The 12,810-nt window shown below is 43.9% G+C and overlaps 1 protein-coding gene across 1 annotated transcript in view; it reads right to left on the bottom strand.

Moving 5' to 3' along the window:
- The window catches only part of JAML (junction adhesion molecule like), a 29,613-nt gene that overhangs the window by 6,132 nt on the left and 10,671 nt on the right, over window positions 1–12,810 (bottom strand). The window contains exons 3-7 of the mRNA XM_021708650.1: window positions 12,268–12,422; window positions 10,097–10,322; window positions 6,482–6,594; window positions 3,660–3,897; window positions 368–506 (exon numbers count right to left, since the gene is read on the bottom strand). Coding sequence (XP_021564325.1) covers window positions 368–506; window positions 3,660–3,897; window positions 6,482–6,594; window positions 10,097–10,322; window positions 12,268–12,422 — 871 coding nt within the window. The remainder of the gene's footprint in view (window positions 1–367; window positions 507–3,659; window positions 3,898–6,481; window positions 6,595–10,096; window positions 10,323–12,267; window positions 12,423–12,810) is intronic.

The following is a 12,810-nucleotide window of genomic DNA, read 5'->3' as shown; positions in this document are numbered from 1 at the left end:
CCACTCACCTCAGCCTCCCAAAGGTGCAGGATTACAGGCTGAGCCACCAAGCCTGGCTATATTTATACTCTTAATTGTGCTCTACTTAACTCCCTTTGTATGGAAGTGTATCATCTTTGCATAATGCCAGAATGAATGAGGATGGTGTAGGACTGTTCAAATCTTTTTCAGGGGCACAGTAAACAAAGGAGATGAGGTTTCTATATGATGATGTCTAATGTAACAACCACAGGTGGTTCCATTTAAAAATAGCCCCTTCTGTGAGAATGGCACAATTAGGCTCTATCACTCACTCCCTTCTACTTTGGGTTAAAGGCAGTCCTGTACCCCCAGCCCACCAGCTCAAGGGGAGGGGCCAGCCTTGTACCTCTTGTTCCTATGGGTCCTCTTCACAATCAGTATCAGAACAGGGAGCAGCAGGATAGTGCCACAGACGATGCCCACAATGATCACCAACTGATTGCCACCCAGGACCATGGGGGGAATGGCTGCTGGGGTCACCAATGCTTAGGAAAAGAGAAAAGCAAGGAGAGGGTCTTAATACTTCAGGAAAGAGCTGAGAACCCCACCGAGTAGCAACAGCCAGGTCAGAGGCAGGGAGAGAAGGCCAGACTCCATCCCATATCAAGACACTGGGGACACTGTCATTAGATGGACAGCCAAAGTCTGACCCACTTGCTTACCCCTAAAACGTGGATTACAATGGGTGGGAGAACAGGTTAGCACTTCATTTATAATACAGTTTCCTTCCACAGGAACAATTCTAATTTAAAATTTGGTTTACCAAATGACCTAGCTACAAAAGGCATTTTAGAGGCTGCCGATCTTCCTATGGGCAAGTAATTCTTTTCAAAAAAAACACACGCACAACACTCATGACACCAAGGAAGGCCTTTGGAGGCATATGGTGCCCTCCACTCATCTCCTTGATTCATTCTAAATACATATACAAAATACCTCCTTGGTGCCAAACAACACTAGGCACAGAGGATTCAAAGACAAATGATGCATGATTCCTGCCTCCAAAGAGGGAGACAAACATGTAAACAGAAAACCATAGACTACTGTAGGTGCTATGACAGAAGTTTCTGTGGGGTCCAGAGGTCACAGAGAAAAAAAAAAAGGTGTCCAATTCTATGTGGAGCAGAAGATGTGAATTTGCCAGCAAAAGTTTTAAAGTTTAACCTGATTCTTAAAGGAAACGTTCAGTTTTGGGGGGCAGGCAATATGGGGAAGAGAGAGACGATAATCTACACAAGGTGTGGAGGCCTGACAGGATGGTGCTTTTAGGAGCCAGAAGTAGCTTGGTGGGTCTAGCACAAAGGCTGCATCTGTGGGTGTGGTGGGGAGTGAGGTTGGACAGATGGTAGGGTCTAAGTCAGGAAGCACCTTGATGATCTCAACCAAGAGTCTGCAGGCAGTAAAAGCCATCGAAAGATAAGCATTGGAAAAGAAAGTTCTGAGTTGCAATGTAGAAAGATGGCACTGAGAGCCATGAAGAATGACCTGAAGAATGAAAGGCAGTGGCTGAGAGTAGAAACAGAGACTGGTTAGAGGACTGCAGACCAAGACAGAGATGGAGATGGTCAGAACTAAGGCCATGGTGATGGTCTGGCAGGAAGACAGCTCCAGGTGTCTGTAGTAGGAATGACCGGACTTGTTGACCTGTTAGACTAGGGGTCATAGGAAAGGAAAGAATCAATGACACCCTCAGGCATTCAGTTAGAAAACTGCTTAGAGCTGGTGCATTAGCTGAGGTTGGAGAGATAAGCTGGGGAGAGGTGTGCAGTGGTAGGTTTGGTCATGTTGTATTTGAAGAATTTGTGTGGGGTTGGCATGTTGAAATATATATGTATTCCAACATAGAATGCATATAGGATACAGTACTCAGTACTGCTAAGGTAGAGAAGACTGAGGTGATCCAAGTTTCAGTAGAGATAGAAAAAGTCAGAATGTAGAAGTTAATGGAAGGTGAGACAGTAAGACACCAAGCACAGCCTTAGCATGTCCTTTGACTGTATTGAGAAGGAAATGCAGAATTGATTGTGATGATAGTTGTATAACTCTGAATATACAAAAACCACTGAGTTGTCCACTTTAAATGGATGAATTGTATGGTATGTGAATTATATCTCAGGAAGACTATTTTAAGAAAAAGAAAAAACTAAGATAAGAGCTGAAGCAGATAAGGATGCAGGTAAGAGGAAGAATTGAGCAAAGGTATCCGCTGAATGATAGAAGCCAACAGAGAATGAGAACTTCAGAAGCCATGTTGTGAGAGAAGAAAGACGCTCTTTTGCCTCAGGATGTCAGGCAGAGATAAAAATGGAGGCACATTGAGGTATGTCTGTAGGTGGAGAAGTTGGCTGAACCCTCATCACGGCTTGTTTTGTCTGTAAAGCAGAAGGAAGGTGTCTGAGAGTGAAGCTTTAAGGAATCCACCTGTCCTGCTTCTCTCTCCTGCTGGGACCCCTTGCCATGAACAAGAAGTCTCTGGCCTGAGGTATTGAGGTTACTCCCATCTCCCCTGCCCCCAGACAGCAATAGGCAACTCCCAGAAGCCCCAGCGAAAGGCAAAGTCCACAGGCCACAACCTGACTGCTAAATGGGTAATGGTTTAATTTCAACCCCTCACTTATCAACCTTTCTTGGTCAATGCAATTGAGTCTTTATTCTCCTACACGCCACTGGCCTCAATGTATACCGTTCGCCAGAATATAAAACCTTTAATCAGAAAACCCCTACAACTTTGGTTCCTCCCTGTTTTCTCTCATGCCATCTTTCACTAGCTCAGAATCATTTTCCCTTTCCTTATAAAGTATCTCCCTTGAAGCCAAGCAAGATGACTTTGGACATCAACTCCAATACAGCTCAGCTCCTGCCTTCACATTACTAGACCACACTGGCAATGAGTCGGGCTGGCAGAGGGCTGGTGTTCACTAAATATTAGCTCCCCCTTCCTTGGCCTAGCACAGGGCTGTTGGAGACCACTGCCCTGCTTGAACTCTGCTGAAAACATACTTGGCATATGTGCAAAGTCACAACCAGTCAAGAATTCCTATAATGGCAAAGCCAGAGAGGCACGTATGCTGAGGCAAGTTCTAAAAGTGCAGTGTCTGCTGTGCTAGAATAGATAAAAAGTTATACATTGTCTTGCAAGCAGCTGCACTACATTTTGCAGTCACACTTTATAATAAAAGCTTTTTAAGATCAAAATGGGGAATTTTCTTTGCACTGTCTATACTTTGTCCTTGAATGCTTACTCAACTATGTCATTGTGTACTAATAAAAGTCTTATGGGTAAGAAACCCGAGGCCTTTGTCCTGTGAGGCAAAGTGCCCCCTGGTTCCCCCACCTTCTAGTTCTAAAAAGTGTCTTGTGAATTGTGTTATACCACGCCGTTCCTCTTTCAGGACCCTTTACCACCCAGCTGCGCAGGATGCAGCACAGGGCCAGAACTAGGATGAGACAAGCCAGGTGCCTAAGGAGCCAAATCGAAGGAAGCATCACTCTCAGGGTCCTGAAGGTACAGGGTCAGCACCTGAGACTGAGGTCTCCTTCCATTTTGCATCCTAGGAGCCTCTCTGGCCTCACTCTAGCCCTGGCCCTGCATACCAGCGGGAAGGTCCCTCAACCCTCCCCAACCAAATGTTAGATACTTTGCGCCTCTTTCAGGATCACACTCAGCACAACAGTTTTCTTGAACACGAGGTTCCCTAGGTAGATACTGCAGGTATAGATTCCTCTGTCAGACTCCTTCACTCCTTGAAGCATGATGGAACCATCATTGCGGGAAATGTCCCCCACTAGGTTTATGCGGTTCTGGAAGCGCCCCCAGGTCTGGGGGTATCCCATAGGTGACTTGAGTTTGGAGTGATAGTGGAACACAGTCTCCTCCTAGAAGGGAAAAGCAAAAAAATGCATGAGATAGTGAGGGGCCAGGGGTAGGGGGGAAGGAGGAGGGGAGATCTCAGGACTCATAAGGCCCTATTATGTGAAGATAGGAAAGGTATAATCAGAAAGTATTAGATAACACAGTCACGTACACACAGTGCATGAATGCATGTTTTCATGTGAAGGACATCACCAAACCGTGAACGGTCAGTTGTTCATCCGAAGAGAGGGGTGAGAAAGTGAGAATGAGGAGCTTTTACTCTTTATACTGCTCCAGTAAAAAAAGCCAAAGCATATTTCTATTTTTTAATGATGTTTCCAGTTGGACTTCTAATAGGCACCTAAAAGGGAGCTCCTAATTTTCTTCCCAGACCAGCTCCTTCCAGTTCATCCCCTTTTGGTAAAAGGCAATGGCTTCTTCCAGAAGCTCAGGTTAAAAATATTAGAGCCACTCTTAACCTCTCTCTTTCTTTCTTGAAAAAAACTCTCTTTCTTGAAAAAAACTCACATCGAACCCCTTAGCAGACCCTATCACCTCTACCTTCAGAGTAGACCCCAAGTCCAGCCACTTTTCATTTCCTGTGCTGCTACCATTCTGGACTGACCGCCTCGTCTCTCCCCTGGATTCCTCACTGGTTCCTCTACTTGTCTCCCTGAAGACTCTCCACTTCAATCTAGTATCAGCAGATGAGGCTTTAGCAACGTAAGTGAAACCATCTTACTCCCTTCTCAAAACCCTTCAACAGTCCCCATTTCAACTCAAAGTGCCAGGCCCACCATGATCTGCCCCAATAACCTTTTTCTCTCATTGTTTTCTCTCTTCTCTTCCCTCATCTACTTGAGTCACTTTATTCCAGCGTCACCAGAGGCCTCCTCCTCGTTGCTCCTTGAATAACAGCCTCATGGCCTTTACACTTGCTATTTCCTGTGACAGGAACACTCTTCCCCACCCCGCCCCCCACATACACAGTGTTCCCCTCTAAGTTCTTTCAGACCTCTGCTCAAATGTCACCTTTTCAGTGAGGCCTCCCTGACCACCTATATAAAATAACAACCACAAAGCCATGCTTTATTGTTTTCCATACTCTTACAAACACCTCACAAGTTATATATTTATTTCTTCTATTATATCTCTCTTCATTTTGATTGTAAGTCCCCCCTCAGGACAGGGGCTTTGAGTAATCATCACACAGCAGATGCTTACAAAATACTTGTTAAATGAATGAGTGTTGAAATTTTCTATAAACTATGTAGATTTTTTTTTTAAAGCTTTTAAGAAAAAGTAGTGGGTATGCAAACATAAACACAAATGGAGTGAACTGGCCTCTAACATTTGTCTCTTGTGATTCAAAGTCACAACCTCAAAATGTCAACTCTCATCCTGTTTCCCACTGTGAACCACTTTACGGATGACATTAAAATGCGTGACAGGACCAGGTGTAGTGGCTCACACCTGTAATCCCAGCACTTTGGGAGGCCAAGGCATCGGAGGATCACTTGAGGCCAGGAATTTGAGATGAGACTAGGCAACACAGACTTCATCTCTATAAAAAAAAAAAAATCAAAAAAATTAGCCAGGCATGGTGGTGTGTGCCTATAGTCCCAGCTACTCAGGAGGCTGAGGCAAAAAGATCACTTGAGCCCAGGAAGTCAGGGCTGCAATGAACTGGGATTGTGCCACTGCTCTCTAGCCTGGGCAACAGACTTTTTTTTGAAACCCTGTCTCAAAAAAAAAAAGAAAGCATGACAAGCTCTCAGGAGTAAACCTGATTCCTCATACTTTATTATGAGCCCACTTTTTCTGACTTACTCATACAGCAAGTAGGAATCAAGTGAGTACAAATAATTTTGTTAGAGGGATGACCTGGAATGTGTTTTAATTTGTAAAAGTTAAATTTTTTATAAACTTTACACCTTAACTTTTATTAATAACAAGTTACCTGGGATATCCCTCACAACACATCTTGATCCGTAAATACATGACCACATCATGGTTGAAATCTACTGGTCTAGTGAACTCACTTGCTGTTTACTGTTTTTCAGAGTTTCCATGAAATACCCCTTACCCTGTCACCCCAGGATCAATCCCAAAGTATGAGGTACTCGTGAAGACAAAGAAAATTCCCTCCATCACATAAACGGGGTAATAAAGCACAGACAGAAACTCGGAAAAATAACCCAAATAAGAATAAGAATGCAATCATTCTTATGCCTGGCCCCTTGCTTTCCTGACTAGGTCACCAAAATCATTTCCTTTGCTCTCCCTCGGACTCTATGAAGAGAAGGGAGAAAGAAGGAAACTGAAAGGCAGTGATCAAGTCACATACAAAATGCTTTACATATACAATCTCATATCAGCATCTAGACTAAAACCATCATCATCTTCATCTGCATCACAGGCATCTTTCCCACCAGAAAGCTGAAGTTGCCCAGCCAAGTGACTTAGCTCAGTTCTGACAAGCTCCAAAGCCCAGGCTCTTGCAGCACCACCCTTCTTGGGGCACCTGAAGCCTGATTCTCTCCCCAGCTCCTTCTGACATCATCAGCCAGCGGCTTCACCTACACAGTGATGTTTCCTCCTCATTACCTTGGCACGCTCTCCTGATGAGAACATCCAGTTTATCTTGGTCACGTGTTTCTCTTCTGTGCTCTGGAAAACACATTTTATCGGAATCGAGTCGCCCACATGGACTGTTAGCTCTGAGGATAAAACAGTAAATCAAGTCAGACCCAAAGAGTAATTTACAGAAGTCAAATAGTTTCTAGAAGAGATCGTGTTTAGCCAAAAACCCTCAGCAGCAAAAGTCACTGTCACCACCACCAGGCACTATGTATATATATTCCTTCCATAGATGATCTGGATGATTCCATGTGGAAATAGTACTCAGAGGCCCCTCACTCTAACAAATGTGGCATCATCCCCGAGGGTTAGAGAATACCCCCTAACTGCCCACATATGCCAAGCCTGAGGGTTTCTGCAGTCTTCATACTGCAGTAAACACTTTCTGGTCCCCTTTAATTCCCTTCTCTGTCCTCTTTTCCAGAATTCCTCCTATAAACTCCAACTCCACGTCAAGTTTATACTAAAGGAAATATGAAAAATCTCAAAGCCCCCAGTTTCTGTTTGTCAACTTAGATACCCATATCTGCTTAGCATAAACAGGAAGTGGAAAGTTATAAAACCCTCATTCTTATATATAACCCACCGGTTCTCCCAACTGAAAAAATGAATCATGGGTAACGTTGACTTCTTTTAATATTTTTCTTTTAGTCTTTTGTTCTAGGACTTAGTTCTGGCTTCAGTACAGGTCACAGGACTCCTTGCTAATTAGGCCAAGAGAGTAGACAGCTTTCCCCCTGACTTTTCTTTCTAATCCTGCCCCACCAATCCCACTTGACCCCTTCCCCTGCCCCTGCTTCTGGCTTTCCAACTCCTATTGTATAAGCAGCTGACCCACCATATGTTTATTGCATAAGTTATTTTAAGAGACCTCAGGGGAAAAAAATAGGTAGATGTTTCTGATGTTTTTAGTAATGCTCTACACAAATCAATCAGAAAGATGATTATGAAATGAAAGGCAGGATAGTATGTAGGGAGACACAAGCCTAGGTCTTAAGTGCACAGAGTTCCTTCAAAAAAAGCATTATACAAAACTCAGGAGGGAACAGAGTGCATATGCCAACTTTTCATCCAGACTGTTTCCCTGGGAGAACATTAACTCCTTGCCTAGCAGGAGAAATGTACAATGGGAGGAAAGCAAAAGAAAATATTATGAACACTAAGCTCTATGGAGGGAATTATTTTGAAAATGATAAAAATTCATTCCAAAGAATACCAGTAAGGAAGGAACTCCCTGAAAAATCCATCAGCACATTAAGAACAATATTTTTCAAATGCAATGATAATAACCAAACATTTTATTTATTTATTTATTTATTTATTTATTTATTTATTTATTATTTTTGAGTTGGCGTCTCACTCTGTCACCCAGACTGGAGTGAAGTGACTGCTCCCAGCCACCGCAGCCTCGACCTGCTGGGCTCCAGCGATCCTTCCGCCTCAGCCTTCCAAGTAGCCGGAATTATAGGCATGCGCTACCACGCCCGGCTGATTTTTTGATTTTATTGTAGAGATGAGGTCTCGCTGCCCAGGCAGGTCTCGAACCCGCAGGCTCTGGCAATCCACTCACCTCAGCCTCCCAAAGGTGCGGGATTACAGGCTGAGCCACTGAGCCCGGCTATAATCAAATATTTTAAAGTCCTTTCAATGCACCAATATGTGCTAGATACCTTATACACAAGATATCAAGTTAGTCATTACAATATTTTGAAGTATGGACTACTACTCTCCCATTTTACAGAGGAGGAAAGTGAAGGAGCTTAAGGCTACATGGCCAGTAAAAGGTAGAGCCAATATTCAAAACCAGGCTTGAGTGAAAACGAAGCCCAAGTGTTTTCACTCACTGTACTGTAGCATCTCACATAAGTAGGATGACCGATTCTACGAAAAAGGAATTGAAGTAGTAGAATCATAGGAAAAAAATAAGCTAAAGGGTGAACTTTGTGGAGAAAATTATAGATGACTGCAAACATGGAGTTTCCACATGGGTGGAGACAACCTACATAAAGCCAGTTGGACAACTTTGCACTGGGCCACTAGGCCAGATTGCTAAGGGTTGGGACTGTTTTCATTATGGCTGGAAGAAAAAAACAAATACAGGTTGCTGACTACCCCTAACATTGTTCTAGACTGTTTCCATAGAGTCTTCAGCTCTTGAAATTGGCTCCACTTGGTTCCCTCTGCATCTCTTCTGGGCAGGAAAAGGCTGTTTTAAAGCAGTAGAATCCTTTCTTCAAACAACATCTTACCTAGCAGCCCAATGAAAAGACAGGAAAAAGGAAAAAAAACTTTGGTTGCAATGAAGGTGGGAGCCTGGGGTCCTATCTGAATAGGTTTTCAACCTACCCTCATCCCTGTTCTTTCCCTTTGGAGCTGAAGTGTTCTACAGAGCACAATTCTATAATCATAGCCTACTGAAGCAACACCCTCCATTTTTAAGTGGAAATATGACGTGCAAAAAGGTTAGAAAGATCTGCTCATTCTTTTTTCTTTTTTGGGTCAAGGTCTCACTCTGTCACCCAGGCTAGAGTTCAGTGGCATGATCATGACTGACCACAGTCTCAACCTCCTGAATTCAGGTGATCCTTACGCTTCAGACTCCTGAGTAGCTGAGACTACAGGCGTATGCTACCATGCCTGGCTAATTTTTTTATATTTTGTAGAGATAAGATCTTGCTGTGTTGCCCAGGCTGGTCTGGAACTTCTGGACTCAAGCAATCCTCCCACTGTGGCCTCCCAAAGTGCTGGGATTATAGGTGTGAGCCACTGCATCCAGCCCTGCTCATTTATTTTCTAATCCCCAGAGCACCTAACACAGGGTACCTAGAAACTAGGGATGTGGCACCAATGTGGATTACTAATGGGAAGAGAAGTACCAGAGAATAGGAAAAAGAACAGGAACTTTGCTGTCAGAGGCACCAGGGTTCAAGTACTGGTAATGCCATTCAATAAACATGTATCTAAAGCAAGTCATTTAACTTTTCCAAGCCTCAGTTATCTCATCTGTAATATGGAAAGAACAATATGTTCTCCACAGGTCTTTTGTGAGGAGGAAATATATTTAAGTTAATAATAAAATAATTATCATTATTTTCATAAAATAATTACTGTCATTTTTATTTATTTTTGTTTTTTGTTTTTATTTTTGAGTTGGATTCTCACTCTGTCACCCAGACTGGAGTGCAGAGGCTGCTCCCAGCCACCACAGCCTCAACTTGCTGGGCTCCGGCGATCCTTCTGCCTCAGCCTTCCAAGTAGCCGGAATTACAGGCATACGCTACCACACCCGGCTGATTTATTTGATTTATTGTAGAGATGAGGTCTCGCTGCCCAGGTGGGTCTCAAACCCGCAGGCTCAGGCAATCCACTCACCTCAGCCTCCCAAAGGTGCAGGATTACAGGCCGAGCCACCGAGCCCGGTTGTCATTTTTACTTAATAAAATAATTATTACCATTTACTTGAAGACTCACTCTGTGGTAAGTACTTAACCCAAAGGTTGGCATTGGCTCAACACAAGCAGTTCCCTTGCCCCTCGTACACTGAGGGGCTCCTTGGCCCTTCTTTGAGCAGCATTCATGTACCTTTGGGCTCCTCTGGAAGCACGTGAAGTGTCACTGCTTTTTTGAACACCAGGCTCTCCCGTTCAAGGCGAATTTCACAGGTGTAGGTTCCCTGGTCAGCCTCTTGCACATCTTGGAGCAGGAGAGAACCATCATGGTGTAATATGTCCCCCACCAAGCATGCGCGGTTCCGGAAGCGCCCCATAGGCACGCTGAGGTTGGAATAATAGTATAGTACATATTCATCCTAGAGGGCAATACAGCATTGGAGACAATCAAAAGCAGCTCCAGACCTAGGAGTCTGGATCTAGAAGACCCTGTTCTATGGAGGCAGCATAGTTATCAACATCACCATGATCAACAAACACTTGGAGACTGGACACAGTGGCTCACACCTGAAATCGCAGCACTTTGGAAGGCTGAGGTGGGAGGATTGCTTGAGCCTAGGAGTTCGAGACTAGCCTGGGCAACATAGCAAGACCTTATCTCTACAGAAAAATTAAAACAATTAGCCTGGCATGGTGGAGTACATCTGTAGTCCCATCTGCTCAGGAGGCTGAGGTGGGAGGATTACCTGAACCCAGAATGTCAAGGCTGTGGTGAGCCATGATTGTGTCACTGTACTTCAGCTTGGGTGACAGAGTGAGACCCTGATTTAAAAAAAAAAAAATGTGGTATCCAGGTAATAATAATAATAATAATAATAATAATAATGTGCGAGACAGTAGTCTAACTTGCCAGGGCTCTGTGACTCACTTTCTACAAAGACAAATGGAGAAATATGGCCCACACATTTTTATTTCTTGCAGTTTCCAAGTAAAATTTAAGTCCTATTCTGAAGATCACTCTGGAGTTTCAAATTCACAACTTTTGAAAACCACCCATCATTTTCACCCTGTTTTCTGCCATAGCTCCACATTAGATGGCATGCGTGGTGGGCAATGTTGGTGTGAGAATTCCTGGCATGGCCTGCTGGCTGCCACCCTTCTCATGTCTGCCTCTTTCTGGCAGCAGTATCATACAACAAAAGAAAAAAAAGGAGTCATCAACAGGAAATGGTTCCAGGCTAGAAGAGGGAACCCTGGGAAATTCTTATTTCTATTTACACCATGGGTCTACACCATGAGAAAACTTTGAGTGAGAACAAATTATCCAATTATAGGGATAATATGGAATATGCTCTGAGCTACAACAGCAATATTCCATTTACAAACAGCAATATTCCATTTACAAACATTGGGATTTTATTGTTAGTAACAAACTACTTGGGGCTTATTTCATAAATGACCCTGACACACAAGTATCACCACGGAATATTTGATAAGACTGAATATGCTGTTTCCTACTCCAAAGACCTTCACCTAGCCAGGCTGCATTTGCTCATCCCAACAAAAAAGGAAAAAGATGATTTCCCAGTACAAAAATGGGGCAGCAGAATGCTAAAAGAATCTGTCCTCCTCCTCATCCCCAAAAGATAACTGTGGCACTGTTCCTATGTCTAGCTCAGAGCCCCCCTGTTTAGACCCTGGGGATCACCTCTCTCATTTGCCTCTGCTGCTCTACAAAGGGTAGCAGATAGAGGAGGGAAACTAAAACTTCATGAGTACATCTCCCATTAGCCCTAAACTACCTGAAAGCTAAGCATTGCCATGATTTATTTATTTTGAGTTGGAGTCTCACTCTTGTCACCCAGGCTGGAGTGCAGTGGCACGCTCACGGCCACCGCAGCCTTGACCTCCTGGGCTCAGGCAATCCTTCTGCCTCAGCCTTCCAAGTAGCTGGGACTACAGGTGCATGCCACCATGTGGCTAGTTTTTTGTGACTTATTGTCAAGACAAGGTCTCACTAAATTGCCCAGGCTGGTCTTGAACCCCTCAGGCAATCCTTTTGCCTCGGCCTCCCAAAATGCTGGGATTTCAGGCTGAGCCACCGAGCCTGCCATTATTATAATGACTTTTGTCTTCACAGATCAGGAAGCTGAAGCTCAGTGAGATTGCATAACTTGCCTAGCTGATTACGCAGTCAAGTGGCTGAGCTAGAAGGAGGTCCGGTTCTGAGAAACTCTAAGACCCAGGCTCTTGCAACACTACTCTCCTCAAAGCATCTAAAACCTGAATCTCTCTTTCCCCCACTCTGTCCTGATACCATCAGCCAGTGACTTCTACTGCACTGTGATGTTTCCTCCTCATTACCTCGGCATGATTTTCTTTTGACAGCATCCAGTCTACCTTGGTCACGTGTTTATCTTCTGTGCTCTGGAAAACACATCCCATCAGAGCCGAATCACCCACATGGACTGTTAGCTCAGGGGAGGAGACAATCAAGTCACTCAAGCCCAAGGAATAATCTATAGAAATCAAAGGCAAAAGGATATATTATTTAGACAAATACCCTCAACAACAAAAGTCAGTATACATCACCGAGTACTAAACACCTCCCTGCCTAGATGACCCAACATAGACAAAGTACTTGGAGGCCCCTCACTCAAACCAACATGGCATACCCCAGGGTAAAAGAAATGTTATCTAGTTACCTATACGGTTCAAGTCAAAAGGGTTCTGGGATCATCACTGTATAATAAATGCTACCTGGCTCCCTTCTCCTATCTAGGTCTTTCCCCTTTTCCAGAATTCTTCTTCCCAACCTTCCTAAAGAAAGAAGGGAACCCTAAAGTCTTTCCTTTCTTTCTTTCTTTTTTTTTTTTTTTTTGAGTTGGAGTGCAGTGGCCGCTCCTG

The sequence above is a fragment of the Carlito syrichta genome, unplaced genomic scaffold, assembly GCF_000164805.1.
Source record: "Carlito syrichta isolate Samal-C Ts95f unplaced genomic scaffold, Tarsius_syrichta-2.0.1 Scaffold63326, whole genome shotgun sequence".
In the NCBI taxonomy this organism is placed as follows: Eukaryota; Metazoa; Chordata; class Mammalia; order Primates; family Tarsiidae; genus Carlito; species Carlito syrichta.
This window is presented reverse-complemented; position numbering and strand designations above follow the sequence as displayed.